The following is a 22,853-nucleotide window of genomic DNA, read 5'->3' as shown; positions in this document are numbered from 1 at the left end:
CTGACATTGACTACTCATTTATTTTAGATTAAAAAATTTGAACAGGTAGAAGGTAGCTCAAATTTATAACTCTTTTTTCGTCTGGTAAGTACTGTGTATGCTCCTTTGTCTATAACCAATATTGTTTATGTGCCTCCTCAAAATGGCCGCTTGCTTTATACGTAGGAGGGCGTGAGTGCACGGGTACACTTGTAAAACGACGATACATTGCGCCCACCAGCGTTACGACTAACGTAAGTACCTGAATTGTCTAGTTTTTGTGGTGTTTTTATATTATGAACAATGATTTATGACACATTTCATATGTAAGTATCGCTCGGCATGAACATCGACATTAGCTAGCTTTGACCGTAGACAATCGCTTGTCTTTTATATATCGATCGTCTTTTTTCTCTTGTTTTATTTAATAATGTTAGAATATAATCTACACAGGTGGCCAGAGAAGTGACGTCCATCTATGGGTAAAATGTAGATGCCTCATGTTGAGGAGTATCAGAATCACCTCAATGGATGTTCCGTGATTTTGCGAGTTATGATTTTTTTAATGGGGTTTTTAAAAGTTTCGATCTGAAAAGTTTTTTTTTTTTTAATTTTTGGAAGGTTTATTCAAGATTTTTTATTGCAACTCACTCTTTAAGAGTTGTACTTTCGCGCACAAAAAAATCAGCTTCGTAACATTAATGGAAGCTACAAATGTTTTGACCTAAAATGCAGAATTTAAGTTTGAGCGAGTCAGACTTGAACTTTCAACTTAAAATTAAAAATTTAAAAAGGCAATTCTGAGTAACTTTTAAAACTGCGCTAAACTCTAAGCTTTTGTAATAATATAAAAAAGTAGTACTGAATAGGCTGAAATCAGCCATAAAAAAAATAAAGATGAGATGGAAAATTCCTAAGGATAATTATTATTATTTTTTTATTTTCTTTTATTCAGGAAACATACAGTACAGTTACAAAGTTTAATATTTTACACAATTAGACTTAATTCTAATGGACCAGTGAAGTTTCCATATTAAAAAGCAATTATAAGTAAGGTTAATTATGAAAGTATAAAAAAGAGAAGGAAAAAGAAAAACATAAATGAAAGTTGTTTAAAAATTAAAATTTAAGTGAAAAAAAGATATTTTAAAGTTTGTAGTTTGTAGTGAGTATTTACAAATGGAAATAATATTAAATATGAAGAAAATTTGTAAGTGTAATTAAGAATTGAAATATAGAATGAAAAACATGCTCAGATGTAAAAATAAAATAAAATAGTAATAACATTTTTAAAAAAAAGGAAAAACATAAATATACACATATTTATTTTGAGGGATTCAAAGAAACGATGAGATGAATCTTTAAGTGAAATATAAGACAGTAAATTTAGGTCAATTTAAAAAACATCTTCAAAATTAATGACACATAGTAAGAGCAGCAATATATTGATATTATTTACATATATAATATAAGTAATTAAAAGTAGTTTAAAAGTATAAAAACATGCCAATGCAGCAGAGAAAAAAGAAAAAATAAAGAAGGAATAACAAGTATAGCAAGTAATCTTTAAAATTTGAAAAAGCAATATAAGGAGAAGATTTTAAACCAAGAGAAGTCGATAAAATTTCATTAAAGCGATTTTAGTAGTAATACAAATTTCAAAAGAGAAATTTGATTTATAAAAATAATATTAATGTATGTAATTTGAGTGACATAAGAGAAAAAGGGACCAACGGGAGTTTTATTCAAATGTTTTCAATACACTAATTTTAAATAATTGTAATCCTGTATGATAGATATCTGTATGGTTAAAAAAGCTGTTAAAAGTGGAACACGCTCTGAGTAAAAACGAATTCTGGCAATAGTTCGTATTGACACTACGTATTCTAAAGGTTGGGTGATTTCGTAGGGCACGTGATGGACAGTTAATTTGAATTTTATTTAGGAGCTGGGACGAATCAGCTAGACTGTTAATAATTTTATAGAGGAATGTGAGGTCTATTAATGTTCTCCTTTTTTCAAGGTTAATCAGTTTGTGAAAACGTGCAGATAAGTCATGATTTGGAAATATAAGAGAGCATCGGAAATTCAAATGTTTTAAAAATGTGTTTTGTATTATGATACAATTTTGTAATTATGATACAAAGTGTGTAAACTAACAAAAAATAACAATCATGTATTGAAATTATAAAGAACGCTAACCTATTATAATATTATTGATACATTTTCCACAACTTTTATCTAAAGATATAAAACTATAAAGCTTCATTAATTATCTCACAATACATACTCCTACGTGTATGTCAATAAATACTTACGGTGTTATAAGTTTTTCCGTAACTCAAAAATAAATATCTAAACTCCTCATTACCTATTAAACACTTATGATCAATGTACTATATAAGGACATTCAATCCATCTAATCTTCACTTTAGTTTGAAAATGCCCTAACAAGGCAAAACAAGTGTCACAAGGTTGTTTTTATATTTTTTTAAATAAAATAAAGCATTTAGTTGACTCAAATCAGGGTTTGATTTCTTATTTTATAAAAAAAATAACTGTTAAAATGGCGACACGAGTAGCAGTAAACACTAGATGAGAATGACAGGAATTTTCGCCCTTAGTGTCTTTAAAGACTGATTTCAGCAAATAATAGCCAAGTAAGTACGATAGTAACATATTACAACAGAGATGAAGAACATTTAAGAGAAGGTAATATAGAAGTCTAGGCATCTACAGGGCTTATGACCTGTCAATGGCTGGTTTAAGTGGCCACTTTACACACTGTGTAACATTCACCATTCTGCCCATATTTGAACATCTAAATTCCTTAAATTCTTTCATCTGTTGATGTTTGTGAAGTTAAAGAGCTGAAACCTTTATTTATGCGGGTGAGATTCACCTAATTAAATTATTTCACCTACATACTAGGCAACGCCTGAAAATATTATTTTTTCAATTTCTTTACTTCTTCATGGACCAGGTAATTTATCAACAACATTGAAGGAATATAGATGTTCAAATATGGGCAGAATGGTGAATGTTACACAGTGTGTAAAGTGGCCACTTAAACCAGCCATTGACAAGTCATAAGCCCTGTAGATGCCTAGACTTCTATATTACCGTCTCTTAAATGTTCTTCATCTCTGTTGTAATATGTTAATAAGAACAGCTCCCCAGGGAGTTGAATCCAGTCCTTGTCTACAAAAATTTGGACAAACTCAAAATATTGTTAAGTACTACAGTTTTTGTTAGATTACAATACCTTATAGTCTAGCGCATTTTATAAAGTAACTTAGAAACTAAGGAATTGCTTTTGTAGATTTTTAATTTTAAGTTGAAAGTTCAAGTCTGACTCACTCGAACTTAAATTCTGCATTTTAGGTCAAAACTTTTGTAGCTTCCATTAATTTTACGAACCTGATAATTTTATGTGTGAAATTACAAATTAAACAAACTCAGTTACAAAAAAAACCTGAAAAAACCTTGCAAAAATAAAAAAAAAATCAAACTGATCCGATCGAAAATTTTCTAAAACTAGGTACGCAAAATCGCGGTACATACATGTGGGTGATTCGAACAATCCTCGGTATGAGGCACATTCATTTTGCTTTTATACAATTATACAATTTACCTCTTGGCACATGTTAATTTTTTTTAGTGAGATTTTTTTTTTTTTTTTCTCAAATGCTGGTACATTCAAAGTTCCATATCTTAATTACCACTTATACTATCTAACTAGACTCTGCATTAATCTGCAATATACTGCGGATTTTCCAATGGGAATCCTATTAATGAAAAAAAAGTCGTTTAGTTAGTGAATTATTGTTAATGCTGTTATAAAGCATATTATTAATTAGCACAAGAAATAGTATATCCTTTGTTTACCCCGATACATTGTTAAATTATCTTAACCTTGTTCAAAGATTAACTAACCATACCCAAGGCATTAATATATTATGTATGTATCGTTTATATTTTAAGGTGTTAGATCTTCGGATATAGCGAGGTGTTTGTATTCTACTATGGAACATATTGTGCCAGTGAGTGTGAAGGCTGAACCGGAGACTGGCAATGTGGGAGGAGATATTCTCCATACTGGGGAAGAGGCTTCATATCTCTACAAAACTGAGGAGCCAGGTGTTGCTACCGTGAAGGCTGAACCGGAGACCAGTACCGATAGTACAGAGAGTGATACACTTATTTTTACCGAAATTGACATTGAGTATTCCGATATAAAACAGGAATGTTTGAAATCTTCTCGCAACACTGAAGATAACTCTTGTAAGCACTTCTGTATTCCGCCTAATAATTCTGGGAGTGATATGTTTTTAAATAATATAAATAAATACATGTGTTTATAGTATTGTGTATGGTTGGTAGTCCCTATTGTAGTCAGTGGCCGATAGGGGTGAGTACTACAAACTTTATATAGCCACAGTGCCGATTACCGAGTACCACCCGTGCCCGCCCCATCTATATATTGCCAACAATACTTACCTATCTGCTGGCCAACATTTTTAATTTTTGTCTGATTAACGTTATGAACCCCATTGGCATATAAATACATAGCATGCCCTGAATACTCAAAAATGATGCCACTTAACTCATGCCCAGCGTTTAATTAGTCGTTCTTCGACCGCCAGCTAGGCGTGACGTTTAAAATCAAAGCAAAAATGCCTACTTGTGTCACGAAAACGTGTAAAAACCTCTCGGATAAACATAAAAAGAATTGTGTAACTGTTCAGAGGTAAATATTTGTTTTTGAGTTATTAACAAAGCTTAAAACAATTATGTTTTGATAAGATAAAGGGAATTAACTCAACAAATATATTATAGTATATTCTACTTTTATTTATAATTTTTACCAGTGACCGGGTTATGTGGTGACCGACATCGTCAGACTGGCGGAAGACTTAACTAATTTCTATGTTTTATTCAATTGCCAGCAGGAGGTTGTAAATCATGATTTACATAATTATAAAAATAAAAGGACACCAATTAAACCAACATGCAAAACCCACTATACACCTTCGCCATAGTTGTTACACAAAAATAAAAACCAACATGACATGCATTTTAATAAGCACACATGCACTGCTAAGGACAAACATGCACTGACTAGATTTTGAAAATATTCCATGTTGTGTGAGAAATATTTGAAAAAAGATAAAGGGAAATGAGGGGGGGGTGAGGTTTAATTAGTGTCCTGACGAAGAGACGGGTACGGCTCGAAACCGGTAGACATAGAAGAGTCTGTAAGGGGGTTATGTACAAATATTTAATAACATTTAGTAAAATGTTTGACCAACAAAGTTAATGCTTTGAATATTAATAAAAAGTCATATCTACTAATTTATTGGCAATCATCTAATAATAACGATTCAAGCATGTAGTGGACTTATCAATATATAAAGGTTCCTTCTAGCCTTAGTCTGAATCTGTGGGCTGATGTCCAATACAGGAAACACCAAGTTAATATCAATGCTTCTTTCTTTTTTTTTAAAAATGTTTTAAACTATTCTTTTATTGTAATATTTAAACCTTATAAATTGTATACATGGACAATGTCCGTTAATAAATAAATGACATTTTCTTTTCAGACACTAAGTCGACAACATTATCTGTGGAGAGTATTAATCTACCGTCTCAAAGTGCAGAACCACAACCAAAGTATAAATACAAAAAACGAAGGAAGAAACATTGTAATGCTGACAAGAAAACTTTCTCGTGCTTGGAATGTAGTTACATAACTCCCATAAAGAATCATTTGAATAAACATATGTTCAAACACACTGGTGAAAAACCGTTCGCATGCTCGGTATGTAATTATGCATTTTCGCGAAAGTGGGATTTAAATCGGCACATGCTTAAACATACTGGCGAGAAACCGTTCGCATGCTCGGAATGTGATTTCGTAACATCAACGAAAACGTGTATCACAAATCACATGTCGATACATACTGGCAAGAAGCCGTTCGCATGCTCAAAATGCAATTATACAGCATCACGGAAAAGTGCTCTAACATGTCACATGTTTAAACATACCGGCGAGAAACCGTTCGCATGCTCAGAATGTAATCATACATTTTTAAGAAAGCATAACTTAAATCGGCACATGTTTAAACATGTTGGGAAGAAACCGTTCGCATGTTCAAATTGTAACTACACAGCATCACAGAAATGGGCTCTAATAAGTCACATGCTTAAACATACCCCTGAGAAACCGTTCGCATGCTCAGAATGTAATTATACATTTGCACGAAAGTATAATTTAAATCGTCACATGTTTAGGCATTCTGGGGAGAAAATGTTCGCATGTTCAAAGTGAAAACATCACAGAAAAGTGCTCTAATAAGTTGTGACCATAAATCAAGACACCTAACCCTCGTCGCGTCAATGAATACGCGATAGCAAATGCGCTGAATCTTTTTTCCGCGCATGCCGACGATCGTTTTGTCTCTGGTCAACTCAGTGCTTGCCACCGTCTCTCAAGATACAGTTATGTTCAGCGACGTTCGTATATGTATAATAAATATCAGGGTATTAGAAACAAGCTTAGAAATCTCCGTTGAAGAAGTTACTGAGATATTTGCGAAAATATTTGAAAAAATAATTGTGAGATTTCTAATTATGCTTCACCAACTCAAGTAGTAAAATTGAAATCTGTTTTTGCAAGATTTAGAGACGGTTTTTAATTACGCTATTATTTATTTTCGTAGGTTTTTATGTATTTATTTATTCATTCAAAATTACGCTCGTTCACATATGAATGAACTTATCAAGGCTTTTTAGGCTGTGCCCGTATCAAGCCATAATAATTAAAAATAAAAAATAGATGGTAAAATTAATTAAATAAAATTATAATGACGTGTGATGCAATAGAATAACAATCCAGAAAAACGAAGTATAAATTGTAAAAAAAAGGAAGATCTATCAAACAAAATTTGTTTAAAATCTTCTTAAGGGCCCGGCCCACAAACGTCTCCTCAAAATGTCAAGGATGATTAGACCTTAAGTCTATTTTGTTTGAATAAAAAAAATCTGTAATATTATATGTGCATAAATGGCAAAGTTACCGTTGGTATACCCTCGCTACACTCACGATTCTAGCCAGTTTTTATTTAATGTTATTATATACATATTTTATTAAAACTGTTTTTTCTTTCTTGAAATAATTATGTGCGGAATCGGGACTTTGTTTTCTCTCTATTTGGGTAATTTGGAAAATTAGCATTGGCAACGCTGGTTATCTATAAAGAGACTACAGGGCGTGGCAACGGCAGTTAGTCAGCCCAACAAGTTCAGTCAGTCAGTCCAATTCAATTAGTAACACGGTTCCTGCATGTAGTTCAAGTGCAGTCTCTTCAACCCATCATCGCCGCTACGCCCGCGCTACACAATCAAGTGCTGTATCTTATTCGCCATGTAATAAATACGCACTAAACAGCTACCTCGTGTCTTCTCTGTCAATTTCTAACTGGGGTAGGAACTCCAACTCTCAACTAGGTACCTATTTCCTACATGTTTGTACTAAATGTATTGTTGATTGTTTATTTATGCTAATAAAAGTTTTTATTTTAAAAAAATATAAAAAAGTTGCTTTGACTTTCTAATTACGGTTATTTTACCCCGCTCTAAGACAGTCAAAAAAATATGTGAAAACATGAATCAATATATAGAAACAGTTATAAAGATACTGGACAAAGTGAAAAACAAAGTAAGAATATGGTAAAAAATGTAGTAAAAGCTTAGTGAAAAAAGGAAGCAAAAACAAAGTAATAAATGTTATGAAAACATAGTAAAAAAATAGTATTTGTATAGCAAATAGCATATTTAAAAAACATATCAAAATACCAAGTAGAAAGAGAGAAAAAATTAAACAAATTAAAATAAGGGAGCAAATGAAATTTGACCGTTATGTTTTGTTGTACTTTACCAATACCAAAGTCGGCCTTGTGGTGGAATGGTCAGCGCCTTTGCCTACCATGCAAGAGGTCTCGAATTCGATTCCAGACATGGTTGATGTAAAATATTTATTTAAGTCAGGTTGTGGTCCCGTGGTTAGTGTTGAGGACTCACGGATCAGAAGTCCAAGGCTCGAACCTCACTCTACCCCAATTTGATTCCCATTTTCTAATAGTGAGTTATTTACAACTCGTTGAAAATGGCCAGCAAAATTGAAATATTTGGATTAATTACAAGAATGCCAATATTTCTTTTAAAAAAATAAATAAAAAAACAAGGTTTTCACATTCAAATATGTCATAGTTCCTGGACTAGTACCTGAAGCGTAAAACTGATCGTCTTACCTTTATCTAACAAAAATGATCAAGATACGCTGTGATTGGTGTACCAAAGCAGTGACAATGGTTATCAATAACAATTAACTCTTTTTTATACAAGTTTGCCCTTGGAAACTCTTGTAGTTAATAGCCTCCGTGATTACCCGTTCATTTTCAATCAAAAATAACTCTGTTTAGAAATATTTTGAACATGAGGACGTTAGCTCGTATTGTGGTCAATGTATTCCTTCATCAGACAAGTAAGTACTGTTAAAACTATTTTGGATATGAACTTCTATATTGTCTATGTTCCTCGTCGAAATGGCCGCCTCGGTAATACGTGAAAGGCCTGCGTGCACAGGTACACTTAAATAACGACGATACATTGCGCCCACTCGCATTAATTCATGTAAGTATCTGACTTTTATACTTTTTACGGTTCTAAAATGTTATTGACAGTGTTTTATGGGACATTTCGTTTATAAGCACGCGCCGCTCGGGACGAAAAATAACAGCAGCCAGCTTTGACCGTAGACAATCAATTGTCTTTTATAAATCGACCGTCTTCTTTTTCTTCCTTGAATTATGACTTCTGAATGTTACTATATAAAGAATCATCGATAGTGACCTACTTATATATGATTGGTTTCCGGGATCATCTTTAATTTTTTGGGAAACAATCAACAATATTAATACAATTATGGAAGCTTCGGTTGTTAAAAAAGTCAATATGTATTTTCCACAATAGATAATTTTATTTTTATTTTATTATTTTTTCACGCCCATAAGGCTTTTACATACATGAAAGTTTTACAAAATATAAGTATATAAACAACATTAAATTTAAAAAATACAATATAAAGCAACAAAAGATAGAACAGTGTTAAGAATACAGGTAGATAATAAAAGTAGATAATTTTTCATTACCACTAATGCCATCACGCCATTTCTGCATGTAAGCAAAAAATATGCACCGCCGCACGTCTGTCCTAAAATATATTTCTAGCTTCTTCCACATTTGTAATACACGCCCTTCGGTTATGTCTGCTTTCGACATGAGCAGACTTCAGATTTTGGTTTATCTGATCATGCCATGTCTTTCTCGGCCGTTCTCGTCCTACTATACCGTTCATTCTTGCCATAAATATATTTTTATTTAGCAACAATATTTTGAGTTTGTCCAAATTTTTGTAGACAAAGACTGGATTCAACTCCCTGGGGAGCTGTTTATATTAACATATTACAACAGAGATGAAGAACATTTAAGAGAAGGCAATACAGAAGTCTAGGCATCTACAAGGCTTATGACCTGTTAATGGCTGGTTTAAGTGGCCACTTTACACAGAATGGTGAATGTTACACAGTGTGTAAAGTGGCCACTTAAACCAGCCATTGACAGGTCATAAACCCTGTAGATGCTTAGACTTCTATATTACCTTCTCTTAAATGTTATTCATCTCTGTTGTAATATGTTAATACTTTTATTTATTTATTCATTCATTCATTCAAAATTACACTAGTTTAAATATTAATGAACATATTTAGGCTTTTTAGGATATGCCCGTGTCAAACCATAATAATTAACAATAAAAAATACATAGTAAAATAATAAAATATTATTAATATTTAAAGCATTAACTTTATGGTCAAACGTTTTAATAAATGCTTTTAAATATTTGTATAAAACCACTTACCGACTTTCTATGTCTACCGGTTTCGAGACGTACCCGTCTCTTCGTCAGGACACCAATTAAACCAACATGCAAAACCCAATATACACCTTCACCATAGTTGTTGCACAAAAATATAAAACCAACACGACACGCATTTTAATAAGCAATGCACTGATTAGGACAAACATGCACTGATTAAATTATGAAAATATTCTGTTGTTTGAGAATTCATGAAAAAACTAGAGGGGATGGAGGGAGAGGGTAAGCTTAGTAGGTTTAATAGGGTGACCATTACAGTGGAACATCGTATAAAGGACTGTATTGGAAGTTTGTTTGATTATTGATCAAAGAAACATTGTTTTTGAAAGCTTTCCTAATGTGAAATATTTTCATATTATTTGCTTTCTCGAAACCGGTAGACATGGAAAAGTCGGTAAGTGGTTATGTACAAATATTTAATAATATTTATTACCACTACTACTACCATCACGCCATTTCCCCGTTGGGGTAGGCAGAGAGAAAGGACCGCCACACACGTCTATCCTGGCATACATTCCTAGCTTCTTCCACATTCATACATCTTGACATACACGCCCTTCGGTTCTGACTACTTTTGACTTGACCAGACTTAAGATTTTAGTTTATCTGATTATGCCACGTCTTCCTTGGTCGTCTTCGTCTTACGTTACCGTTCATTTTCGCCATATATACTTGTTTTACCATTCTTTCGTCGTCCATTCGTTCTACGTGACCGAACCTTCTCAGAGACCCTTTCTTAATCTTATCAATTATACTTGACTCAGATTTCAGATTTAAAAATGACATTATTTGCTAATTGCTTGTCTAGAACTTTAAAAAAAATTACAACCTCGTCCCTATCGATGTGCAAAAACCAATTGTAAACATTAAAAAAAATACATTGGCAGTTGTGGTGTTTTTTATGGCTGCCGGAAGTTGATTAAAAAATTTCGGAGCCAGAAAGGTAAAGTTTCTTTAAGCTAGCTTTGAGTGAGTGGTAGGGCCAAGGTAATTAATCCTTTCCGCTGATCGCGTCCGTATATTTTGCTGTCCTGATGCATACTGATATGTTATATCATTTATAGTTATCCATTCGTTCTACATGACCAAAACATCTCAGTGACCCTTTCTTAATCCTATGAAATATTCTGGTGTGAAAACACCTTATTTAATAAATATTTCGTGTCAACCATATCGAGAATCGAACCCGATACCCCTTGCATGGTGGCAAACGCGCTGACCATTACACCACAAGCCCGTCAAATACGGGTAGGAGCTTCAACCCTGCATTCAACCCCAGTCAGCTCGTTCAGTCAGCCCAACAAGATCAGTGCAGTTCACTCAGCTCCAGCATGTAGTTCCAAGTGCAGTCTCGTCAACTCCTCATCTCCATTACTCACGCGCTCCTCAGCAAAGTGTCGTATATTTATAAACATGAAATAAATCAGCATTCGAACCACAACCACGTCTCCTCTGTCCACCTCCAACTGGGACGGGATCACCACACCTCAACTACTAAATCCTACATATTTATGACAAATGATAATATTATTGCTTTTGATTTGTGAATTGTTAATGCTGTTGTAGAAAATATTATCAATCATCACAATAAATATTATATCCTTTGTTACCCCGCTGGGCTGTATTGTTGAATTATGTCGGCCGTGTTCAAAAAAAATTTAACCAGACCCAAGGTTTTATTCTTTAGTATTCAATATTCTATATATGTATATCGTTTATTTTTTCAGGTATTTTGATCTTCAGATATAGCGAAGTGTTGTTTTCTACTATGGAACAGATCACTGCAGTGAGTGTCAAGGCTGAACCGGGGGCTAGCGGTGTAGAAGGAGATATTCTCCATACTAGGGAAAGAGCTTCGTGTTCCTACAAAAGTGAGGAGCTAGGTGTTGTTACCGTGAAGGCTGAACCGGGGACTGGTGGCGTGGAAATAAATATTCTCTATACTGGGGAAAGGGCGCCATCTCTCCACAGAAGTAAGGATACAGGTGTTGCTACCGTGAAGACTGAACCGGGGACTGGCGATGTACAAGGAGATATTATCCATGCTGAGGAAGGGACGCTGCGTCCCTACAGAAGTGAGGAACCAGGTGTTGTTGCCGTGAAGGCTGAACCGGGGACTGGCAATGTGGGAGGAGATATTCTCCAAACTAGAGAGAGGCCTTCATGTCCCTACAAAAATGAGGAGCCAGGTATTGCTACCGTGAAGGCTGAACTGGAAACTGGCGATGTAAAAGGAGATATTCTCCATGCTGAGGAAGGGATGCTGTGCCCCTATAGAAGTGAGGAACTAGATGTTTCTTCCGTGAAGGCTGAACCGGGGACTGGCGATGTAGGAGATATTCTCCATACTGAAGAAGCCGCACCATTTTTCCACAGAAGTAAGGAGCCAGAAATTGCTACCGTGAAGGCTGAACCAGGGACCAGTACTAAACAACAGTATATAATAGATAGTGAAATACTCGCCTTTACTGTAATTGACATTGATTATCCTGATATAAAACAAGAATGTTTGGAATCCTCTCTCAACACTAAAGGTGACTCTTTTAAGCAATTCTGTATTAAGCTTAACCATTCAGGGAATTAGGGATAGTGTTGTGAATGGTTGGGCAATTCCCATTGTCAATATTTCGATTTTTTCCAAATGACATATAAGCCCTGTAGATGTCTTTATTTCTACATTAACTTCTCTAAAATGTTCTTCATCTCTGTTGTATTATGTTAATTCCTATTGTAGTGAGTATCTGATAGAGGCGAGTACTACAAACTTATTTTTATTGCCAACAGTGCTTACCTCGGTGCTGGCCAACACTACGCTGTTTTATTTTAAAATAATGAAACAAGCTCAAATTAATTAATAAGCAGTTGACCGATAGTTGATTTCAGCTTGTAATAGCTCAATATTATGACTTTTTTTCAGACACAAAGTCGGCATCATCAACTGTAAAGAGTATAAATCTACCGTCTCAGAGTGCAGAACCACAACCAAAATTTGAATACAAAACACGAAAGAAGAAACATTGTAATACTGACAAGAAAACAATCGCATGCTCGGAATGTAATTATACAGCATCAACGAAAAGTCACATTAAAAATCATATGATGAAACATACTGGCGAGAAACCGTTTGCATGTTCTGAATGTAGTTATACAGCATCGAGAAAAACTCATATAAAAAATCACGTGTTGACACATACTGACGAGAAACCTTTCGCATGCAGCAAATGTAAGTATACAGCATCACTGAAAAGTTCTCTTATTAGTCACATGTATAAACATACTGGCGAGAGACCGTTTTCATGCTCAGAATGTAATTATACAACATCAAAGAAATATCATTTCAACAGGCATATGTTGATACACACTGGCGAGAAACCGTTTGCATGTTCTGAATGTAATTATACAGCTTCATCGAAAACTAAAATAAAACATCACGCGTTTACCCATACTGGTGAGAAGCCATTCGCATGCTCAAAATGCAATTATACGACATCACGGAAAAGCGGTCTTACGAGTCATATGTTTAAACATACCGGCGAAAAATCGTTCGCATGCTCAGTATGTAATTACATATTTTTACGAAAATGTGATTTAAATCGGCACATGTTTCAGCATACTGGGGAAAAACCCTTCGCATGCTCAAAGTGTAGCTATATGGCATCACGGAAAAGCGGTCTTATAAGTCACATGTTGATACATTCTGATGATAAACCATTCGCATGCTCAGTATGTAATTATAAAACTCCTAGGAAAAGTGTTTTCAAAAGGCACATGTTGTTACATACTGATGAGAAATAATTTAAACATGCTAAATGTAACTTTACAATTTCACTGAAATGTGACTTTAAAAAAGCTACATGTTAATACGAAAAACTGTTCGCGTGCTCAGAATGTAATTATACAATGTCACGGCAAAGTGGAATTACAACTCGCATCTTCACACATACTGGATTGAAACCATTCACATGCTCGGAATGTAATTATGCAGCATTATAGAGAGCTTATCTTAAAAAACACACGTGGATACATACTGGGACAAACTGTTTGCATGCTATGAACGTATTTTTAGGACCTCTAAAAAAATTCGTTTTAAAAGAAAGACATATCTTCGTACGTAAAGCAATTAAATTATCGACAAAATGTACATTTTTACAACTAAGAAGCTGCACTTCATTATGAAATCGGTACCTGCAAGCTGGAAGTGTGCTCACAATTTAATTATGCAACTTGCAATAAATATCATGTAAAAATCCACTTGTTTATACATACTGGTGAGAAACCGTTTTAATGTACAGAATGTAATTTAACAACAATTACAACACAGAAGTGCTATTAAAAATCACGTGTTTAAACATACTTGCAAGGAGCTATTCGCTTGCTCAGAATGTAACGATACAATATCACTAAAAAATAAAATAAAGGTTCACGAATTTAACAGTGCTGGCGTGACATCATTCGCATGCAAAGAATGTGATTTAACATATCTTAGAAAATTGCTGTTATAAATCTCACATTTAAACACAATGGTGAGAAACCATTTGCATGATTAGAATGTAAATATACATCAAACAAGAACCCATGTTAAAAATCACATATCGAATCATGCCTGCGAGGAACCGTTTGCATGCTCAGAATGTGATTATACACCCACGTGATAAAGGTTTCAGCTCTTTTACTTCACAAAAGTCAACAGATGGAAGAGTTGAGGAAATGTGGATATTCGAACATGGGCAGAATGGTGAATGTTACACAGTGTGTAAAGTGGCCACTTAAACCAGCCAATGACAGGTCATAAGCCCTGTAAATGCCTAGACGTCCATATTCCCTTCTCAAAAATGTTTTCCCTCTCTGTTGATGTAAATTTAAATATGAATAACTCCCTAGGGAGGAAATCCAGCCAATCTGCAAGCATTTGCACATACTCAAACATTGTTGAAATCAAACGGAGTGAGTTATTTATTAAATTAGTGTTTAAAGTAAAGGAGAGTTGGATAATTCCAATTGCTGGTTAATTATTACTGCATTAAGTTTAAATCTATTAATTTCTAATGGTTCTAATTTATCTAAATTTTTCCCTTTGTTTTCAAAATGTAGTAATTTAATATTGTTTTCGCTGCCAAAAGTATGGTTAAGCGAGTTTAATGTGTTTCAAAACTAGATTAGTCATTTTTCAATCCATAGGAGTCAATATAATGGTCAAAATAATAAAAAGTAAAACTTTACCAAGGAATTTCATTAATAAGTTCATTTATAATTTTATCATAATCATCGGCTATGGAGTTTATTAAGAAATATCAACAAAATCAATATTATTGTTGTGTTTCTAATCCTATACAACGTTTATAAAGATATACTCATGTGTCTATGCCAACTAATTGCTCGTCCCAACTCAACACGGTACTTTTAATCCCGTGGAATTGGGACTTGTGTCTCAGAAAATGTGTGCTAAACTATCCATAAGTGGGAGTATTTAATTTCCATTCCCGCTCAGATAACCATAGTGGAAAAAGTAATATTGATGTTGGTCTAGTTAAAAGGACCAATAAAAAACGTCATCTGTTGCCAGGACTGAAGAATAAATATTGCAGTAATATGTTGATTTGAAATCATAAAAAAAATATGGCTACAGGTACAAGAAAAAAAAATCTATTATATTTCTGAAAAACCGTTATAAAATAATTGCATTTTTTGTTACAACATATCCCTATTCTAAAATAAGTATGGCAACCCTAATGTAGTACCACTTATTTTAACTACATCAATTTAACCTTATGCTTACTTAGTTAAGGTTAAATTGAAATCTGAGGAATCATCTCCCATCCTCCATCAAAGATGTTACTTTATTATCTCTGTTTATATAACGTCTAAAGAAACATCTCCTTTCTCTTCCTTACTCTCTCCTCCTTTCTTCTTTCCTCTTTTTTTTCTATGAGTAATCGTTTTGATTTATGGTAATTTAAACGAATACGTTTATTTCCATTTTTATATATCTTTAGCTTTTTAATCTTAATTTTCTATTGAATATGTTCTGTAACTTGAATTATAAAAATAAAACTTTTATTTTTTTGGTTGGTTGGAAGAAATTGCCATTTGGCAATAAGCCCGCCAATGTACAAATAAAACTATGTACAAAAAGTTAACTGAAAAATAAAAAAATTAATTGATGTAGTCACTAAGCATCCAAAAACTACACATGATCCGAACGGGGGGACCAAACGACCCCAGCGCCTACTTGTATATGGCATGAGGAAAATAAAACGTTGGAAATGTTTATGACCGTGCAATAATTTATTCACGTTTTCGCGTACATATATTTTAACAATATTTTGAGTTTGTCCAAATTTTTGTAGACAAGGACTGGATTTGACTCCCCGGGGGAGCTGTTTATATTAACATATTACAACAGAGATGAAGAACATTTAAGATAAGGTAATATATAAGTCAAGGCATCTACAGGGCTTATGACCTGTCAATGGCTGGTTTAAGTGACATTGACAGGTCATAAGCCCTGTAGATGCCTGGACTTCTATATTACCTTTTCTTAAATGTTCTTCATCTCTGCTGTAATATGTTTACATAAATTTTACTCATTCGTGTATTTTATTCATTTTTGTTGGTTAGCTGAATGCTTATGTACATAAAGTCAAATTGACTAAATCGGTCTATAAGATTTGAATCCCCCCTTCGGTCCGGCTAGGTCAATCAAGTCGCAGTGAAAGCGTTGTATGTACTACGTTTGACAATTTCAATATCAAAGGTTTAAAAAAGGGCAACATTACTTCTCTTCGGTGGGAAAGGACTGAGAAGGAGAAAAGAAAGAAAGGCAAACAAGTTTATTAAACATAAATCCATAGCTGTATTATTTGAAATCCACCAATTCGCCAGTCTACTGAAGCTGCCGCGCCGCCTCTCAACGCTCCACCTCTTCCTGAACACCCCGCCACTTACATCGGATATCATCGTCAAGGCCAAAGTTCGTAAGATTTTTTTAAAGTACCATTATTAAGAATATTTTAGGCACTTAAACCGGCCAATGACCTGTCATAAGCCCTAGAAATGCCTGGACTTCTATGTCTTCTTCTCAAAAATGTTTTCACTCTCTGCTGCAATAAATTTAAATATGCATAACTCCCTAGGGAATGGTGAATGTTACACAGTGTGTAAAGTGGCCAGCCAATGACAGGTCATAAGCCCTGTAAATGCCTGGACTTCCATGTCCCCTTCTCAAAAATGTTTTCCCTCTCTGTTGCAATAAATTAAACATCATTTGACTTGTGAAATTAATATCAAACATTTAAAAAATCGTCCAGCCCCAAACACCTGGCTTGAGAATAGTTTATGTCCTTGAGAGCTTAATACGCTCTTTCACAATATTGAACACTCTCGGTGTGATAAAAGAGAGGTGTCTGAGCAAAAGTCGAACGGGTTTTAAATATAACAAATTTCGTACTATGAGAAAACTTCGTACGAACATTTTGCTGAGATATCCCTTTATTATTAATCAATACATTATGTTTTCAATTCCCTTTCTCTGTAGATGCACACTTTAATGGTTTCTTTCCAGTATGTGTGAACATGTGCCTTTTTAAATGGCTCTTTTTGGGAGTTGTATAATTGCATACTGAGCATGCGAACGGTTTATCGGAAGTATGTATAAACATATGACATTTGAGCAAACTTTTTTGCGATGCTGCATAGTTACATTTTGGACATGCAAATGGTTTCTGACCGGTGTGTGTCCAGGTGTGGATTTTGAGATCAGCTTTCCACGATGTTGTATAATTACATTCCGAGCAAGCGAATGGTTTTTTGCCAGCATGTTTAAACATGTGATTTTTAAGAGCAATTTTCTGAGAAGTTGTATAATTACATTCTGCACATTTAAACGGTTTCTCGCCACTATGTACGAACGCATGCATTTTTAAATGACTTTTTCTAGAAGTTGTATAATTACATTCTAAGCAGGCGAACGGTTTCTCACCAGAATGTTTGAGCACGTGACTTTTTAAATCTCTTTTTCGTAATGCTGTATAGTTGCATTCTAAACATGAGAACGGTTTATCGCCAGTGTGTATCAACATGTGCTCTTTTAAACGATTGATTATTGGAGTTGTATAACTACATTCCGAACATGCAAACGGTTTCTTGCCAGCATCTGTCAATACACGTTCAAGATAAGATTTATTCTTTCGTGTTGGGTGTTTACAGTCTGGTAATGGTTCTGCACTATGAGAAGGTAGATTAATACTATCCATATTCAATGTTTTCAATTCAGTGTCTGAAAAGAAAAAGAATTAATATTAAAATGGCTGGAAGCACAGGACATCAGCCTACTTGTAAAAGATTCTGGCTAGGGTTAGGGGGATCTTAATGTATTGATTGAGCTAATCTACGCTGAAAGAATTTTTATTGAACAAATGGAACAATCAATCGTCATCACTCCCTTTCCGCACATAATGGTGCATAGGGCACTGCATTGGCACACCGATCACAGTGTATATTGATAATTTTGTTACATAAGGATACGATGATCATTCTCACGCTTCAGGTACCAGTCTTTATGAAATATTTTTAGTGTAAAAACACCCCTTTAAATAAATATTTCGTATCAATTTTCGAATCGAACCCGAGACCTCTTGCATAGTAGGCAAACGCGCTGACCATTACACCACGAGGCTAATTAGATTAATTCCTATAACTTATTTTATCATTTACAAATACTTTCATATTACAACAGAAATAAGAACATTATATACGAGGTAATATAGAAGTCTAGGCATCTACAGTCCTTATGATCTGTCATTGGCTGGTTTAAGTGGCTATATATATATATATATATATATATATATATATATATATATATATATATAAGTATATATTTTATACTACATTTTCTAAAACAAATATCACTCCCTGAATGGTAAAGTAAAATACAGTTTTACTCACTAGGGTCGTTTTGAGTGTTGCGAGAGGATTCCAAACATTTTTGTTTTATATCGGGATAGTCAATATCAATTTCAATCCGTGTATCACATTCTATAATCTGTTGTTCAGTGCTGGTCCTCGGTTCAGCCTTTACGGTAACAACACTTGGCTCCTCGCCTCTGTAAGGACATGTCACCTTTTCCTCAATACAGAGAATATCTCCAACATCACAAATCCCCGGATCAGCTTTCCCAGTAGCAACACCTGGTTTTTCAATTCTAATGGGACATTGCGCACCTCCCGCAGTACAAAGAATATATCTTTCTTCATGGCCAGTCCCCAGCTCAGCCTTCACAATAGCGAGACGTGACTCCTCACTTCTGTAAGGACATGCTGCCTTTTCTCCAGTACTGATAATATCTTCTCCTACATCACTACTCCCCGGTTCAGGCTTCGCGGTAGCAACATGTAGCTCCTTGCTTCTATAAGGACAAGATGCTCCTTCTGTAGTACGGAGAATATCTCTTTCTTCATAGTCAGTCCCCAGCTCAGCCTTCAAAATAGCGAGACGGGACTCCTCACTTCTATATGGAGATGCTGCCTTTTCTCCAGTACAGGTAATATCTTCTCCTACATCACTACTCCCTGGTTCAGGCTTCGCGGTAGCAACATGTAGCTCCTTGCTTCTATAAGGACAAGATGCTCTTTCTGTAGTACGGAGAATATCTCTTTCTTCATGGTCAGACCCCAGCTCAACATCACAAGTCCTCGGTTCAGGCTTCACGATAGCAAAATGTAGCTCCTTGCTTCTGTAAGGAAAAGTCGCCCGTTCTTTACTAAGGAGAATATTTATTTCTTCATCGCCAGTCACCGGTTCAGCCTTCACGGTAGCAACACCTGGCTCCTCAGTTCTGTAGGGACATGGCGCCCATTCCCCAGTATGTAGAATATCTCCTCCTACATCGCCAGTCCCCGGTTCAGCCTTCACACTCACATAAGTGATTTGTTCCATGGTTGAAAACAAACAGCTCGCTATATCTGAAGATCAAACACCTGTAGGTATAAATGATACATACAGAATATATAATACTACATTTAACTTATTTATACGACGTTTCTATTTTTGTATCATTATATTAATATTTTTTATAATTTAAGACATACTCAAGTATATTTTTAATTTATTATTAGTGGCCGGTCTAAGATTCGGATTTGCCTCATAACTCAGCCGCATGACCTGTGACATTTAATTTGGTTCAGTTTTATATTTATATTTAAACAAATTTACTCATTCAATATTTTACAACAGAGATGAAGAACATTCAAGAGAAGGTAATAAAGAAGTCCAGGCATCTACAGGGCCCATGACCTGTCAATGGCTGGTTTAAGTGGCCACTTTACACACTGTGTAACATTCACCATTCTGCCTATATTTGGACATCTATATTCCTTCAATTCTTTCATCTGTTGATGTTTGTGAAGTTAAAGAGCTGAAACCTTTATTTTGCAAACATCAACATTTACAAACATCAACAGATGAAAGAATTGAAGGAATATAGATGTATAAATATAGGCATAATGGTGAATGTTACTTAGTGTGTAAAGTGGCCACTTAAACCAGCCATTGACAGGTCATGGGCCCTGTAGATGCCTGGACTTCTTTATTACCTTCTCTTTAATGTTCTTCATCTCTGTTGTAAAATGTTAATATAAACAGCTCCCCAGGGAGTTGAATCCACTCCTTGTCTACAAAAATTTGGACAAACTCAAAATATTGTTACTCATTCAATTTAAGCTTTTTATTTAAGTGTGTATTTGACTTATTTTAATAAACTCGTAAGGTTAACCAATAAAAACGCCTAATTTAGTGAGTTTTGAAGTGACTTTTAAATTATTTTCTATGTTTCAGTTTCGGCTAAGAATCGTGTTTCGGTAGGTTACTAATTATTATTTGTCATTGTAATGTAGAATATTTAAAAACAAGTTTTGTAATACATCATACATTATTTTTATATAAGAAATTTCAACTCAACAGAGGTTTTTGACCTGAAGATCTGATTAACCAAATGTAACAGAATTTTCGCATTTTAATAAATGAGTGTTTGTGTATTTTATTAATAAATAGTATTTTACTTGCGACCCACTTCATTTTTACATTTTTACCTAATGCGGCCCCTTTATCATTCGAAAAGATGGCCCATTAGATGGTTTGATTGTGTTGACCTTGCACTTAGAAGTACCTTCATATTGCTTCAAATATAATATGGTATTGCGAAACAAATGTTTGATTTAGCCGAGAATTGATTTTTTTAAATTGTGTATCCGAGAGGTATGTTTAAAGGATGGAAATACTTAATATCGAAAGGAGGGTGAGTCCCGGTAACAGGGTAAACAATGCGCTCATGGGCAAGCACTCACGCTGCATTTTTACCGCATAAGGCACACTGGAACTGCTAGAAACTCAACAGAATCTCCGTGTCCCGTGTCAGCTTCGGTTCAGTTATCTTTTGCTCTCTCTCTCTAAGACTTTCAAATGCCCACATAATATAAATTCGCGTCACGGTTAATTCAATCTGTGTTGCATTTAATTTAATAATCATTAGTATCATCTTGTATTTATTATATTATCTATTAAATCTCAGAACAATGTAAGTGAATCTTTTAACTTACAACAAAACCACGCTAAGTCAAACTAACCATTTCGTTCCAACAAAAGAGTTCACTACACGCTAAAACCAACCTTGGCAAATAAAGTTTGTCGCAGGGGAGCAAAATTAAGAGTCCCGGTCCCGAATCATATATGGATAGACAACAACATCATAACATATAGGTCAAAAATCGCGAACACTTTATATTCTTACTCTATGAAGCAAAAAGATCAAGAAAGAAGAATACGGTCGATCAATGCAAAAACAACTGATTGTCCGCGACCAAAGCTAGCTACTGTTAATTTTCTTCCAGAGCGGCGCTTGCATATGAAATATGCCCTAAAACAATGTCAATAATATTGAAATACTGCAAACACTGGATAATTCAGGTACTTACATAAATCATAACGTGAGTGGGCGCAATGTATCATTGTTATTCAAATGTCCCTGTGCACGCAAGCCCTTCCGCGTATGACAAACGCGGCCATTTTACGAGGCACATAGACAATATACTTAGATTGATTTGGTGTTTATTTTGTAACTCTATATTCAAACATATAATAAAAGAAATTAAACACTGATTTGATACCCATATGCAGAGACAAACCTTAAGGTGAGGAAAGTACATTCTATTGTCTTCACCTTCGGATTATTCTCTACATTTGAAATTAGAATGTACTTTCCTCACCTTAAGTATTGTCTCTGCATACTTGAATGAAATTTTTTTGACAATTGTTTCGCCTTGTTAGGGCATTTTCAAACTAATGTGAAGATTGCTTTTTGAGTCGATCGAGAGAAAAAATATGCGTGCATGCTTTGCGGAAAACTAATATCTATGCCACCCTTCACCCTATCTATACGACAATCCAGCATCACACATACTTCAGCAGCCTCTTAGTGTCGATCGATCGTAGTCTAACAATATTGAAGTAGATCGCCAGCAGTTCAAGGTTAAGCACCCCGGCCTAGCGCATACATGACATGTGTTGTACGATTTAAGAGAGTGAATAAAATACATTTTCCATTGTGGAACGACAAGGACTGAATTCTACTCCCTGGGGAGTTGTCGATAAATCCACCTGGTCCATGAAGAAGTATAGAACTTGAAAAAAATATACATGTTCAGGCGTTGCCTAGTTTGTGGGTGATATTTATTTAATTTATTTATTTATTTATTATATTGAAAACATATTATACATAATTATATACAATATTCCCAAGGAGTTTTTTTAAAAAAAACTCATTTCGGGACACACAGATAATATTTTTTTTAGAGACGTTTTTAAATTTTAAACTATAATATTATT

General features: G+C 34.5%; 3 protein-coding genes across 6 annotated transcripts; 2 read left to right on the top strand and 1 right to left on the bottom strand.

Annotated features, from left to right (window-relative positions):
• Positions 1 to 138: 138 nt before the first annotated feature.
• On the top strand, positions 139 to 6,882 carry LOC148275305 (uncharacterized). Its single transcript, XM_088235879.1, has 3 exons — positions 139 to 233; positions 3,964 to 4,263; positions 5,583 to 6,882. Exons 2-3 carry the CDS (start codon positions 4,005 to 4,007, stop codon positions 6,308 to 6,310), a joined length of 987 nt encoding a protein of 328 aa, XP_088092005.1. The 5' UTR covers positions 139 to 233; positions 3,964 to 4,004; the 3' UTR covers positions 6,311 to 6,882.
• Positions 6,883 to 8,572: 1,690 nt separating this feature from the next.
• On the top strand, positions 8,573 to 20,949 carry LOC148275304 (uncharacterized). 3 transcript variants are annotated; one of them, XM_088235875.1, is made up of 4 exons: positions 8,573 to 8,673; positions 11,704 to 12,510; positions 12,894 to 13,199; positions 20,808 to 20,949. In XM_088235875.1, the coding sequence occupies exons 2-4, from the start codon at positions 11,745 to 11,747 to the stop codon at positions 20,840 to 20,842; spliced, it is 1,107 nt and encodes a 368-aa protein (XP_088092001.1). In that variant the 5' UTR covers positions 8,573 to 8,673; positions 11,704 to 11,744; the 3' UTR covers positions 20,843 to 20,949. The 3 variants fall into 3 exon arrangements, with proteins under 3 accessions (XP_088092001.1, XP_088092000.1, XP_088091999.1); XM_088235874.1 differs by lacking the exon at positions 20,808 to 20,949 and adding an exon at positions 13,586 to 13,766; XM_088235873.1 differs by lacking the exon at positions 20,808 to 20,949 and having other exon boundaries at positions 12,894 to 15,192.
• Positions 16,792 to 22,044, bottom strand: LOC148275303 (uncharacterized). Of its 2 annotated transcripts, XM_088235871.1 has the most exons (3): positions 21,944 to 22,044; positions 18,920 to 19,951; positions 16,792 to 18,251 (listed from the first exon to the last, which is right to left on the bottom strand). In XM_088235871.1, exons 2-3 carry the CDS (start codon positions 19,908 to 19,910, stop codon positions 17,491 to 17,493), a joined length of 1,752 nt encoding a protein of 583 aa, XP_088091997.1. In that variant the 5' UTR covers positions 19,911 to 19,951; positions 21,944 to 22,044; the 3' UTR covers positions 16,792 to 17,490. The 2 variants fall into 2 exon arrangements, with proteins under 2 accessions (XP_088091997.1, XP_088091998.1); XM_088235872.1 differs by lacking the exon at positions 21,944 to 22,044 and having other exon boundaries at positions 18,920 to 20,240.
• Positions 22,045 to 22,853: the final 809 nt, after the last annotated feature.

Source organism: Micrasema longulum, unplaced genomic scaffold (genome assembly GCF_059751315.1).
Source record: "Micrasema longulum isolate JH-2025_06_02 unplaced genomic scaffold, ASM5975131v1 h1tg001462l, whole genome shotgun sequence".
NCBI classification, from domain to species: Eukaryota; Metazoa; Arthropoda; class Insecta; order Trichoptera; family Brachycentridae; genus Micrasema; species Micrasema longulum.
This window is presented reverse-complemented; position numbering and strand designations above follow the sequence as displayed.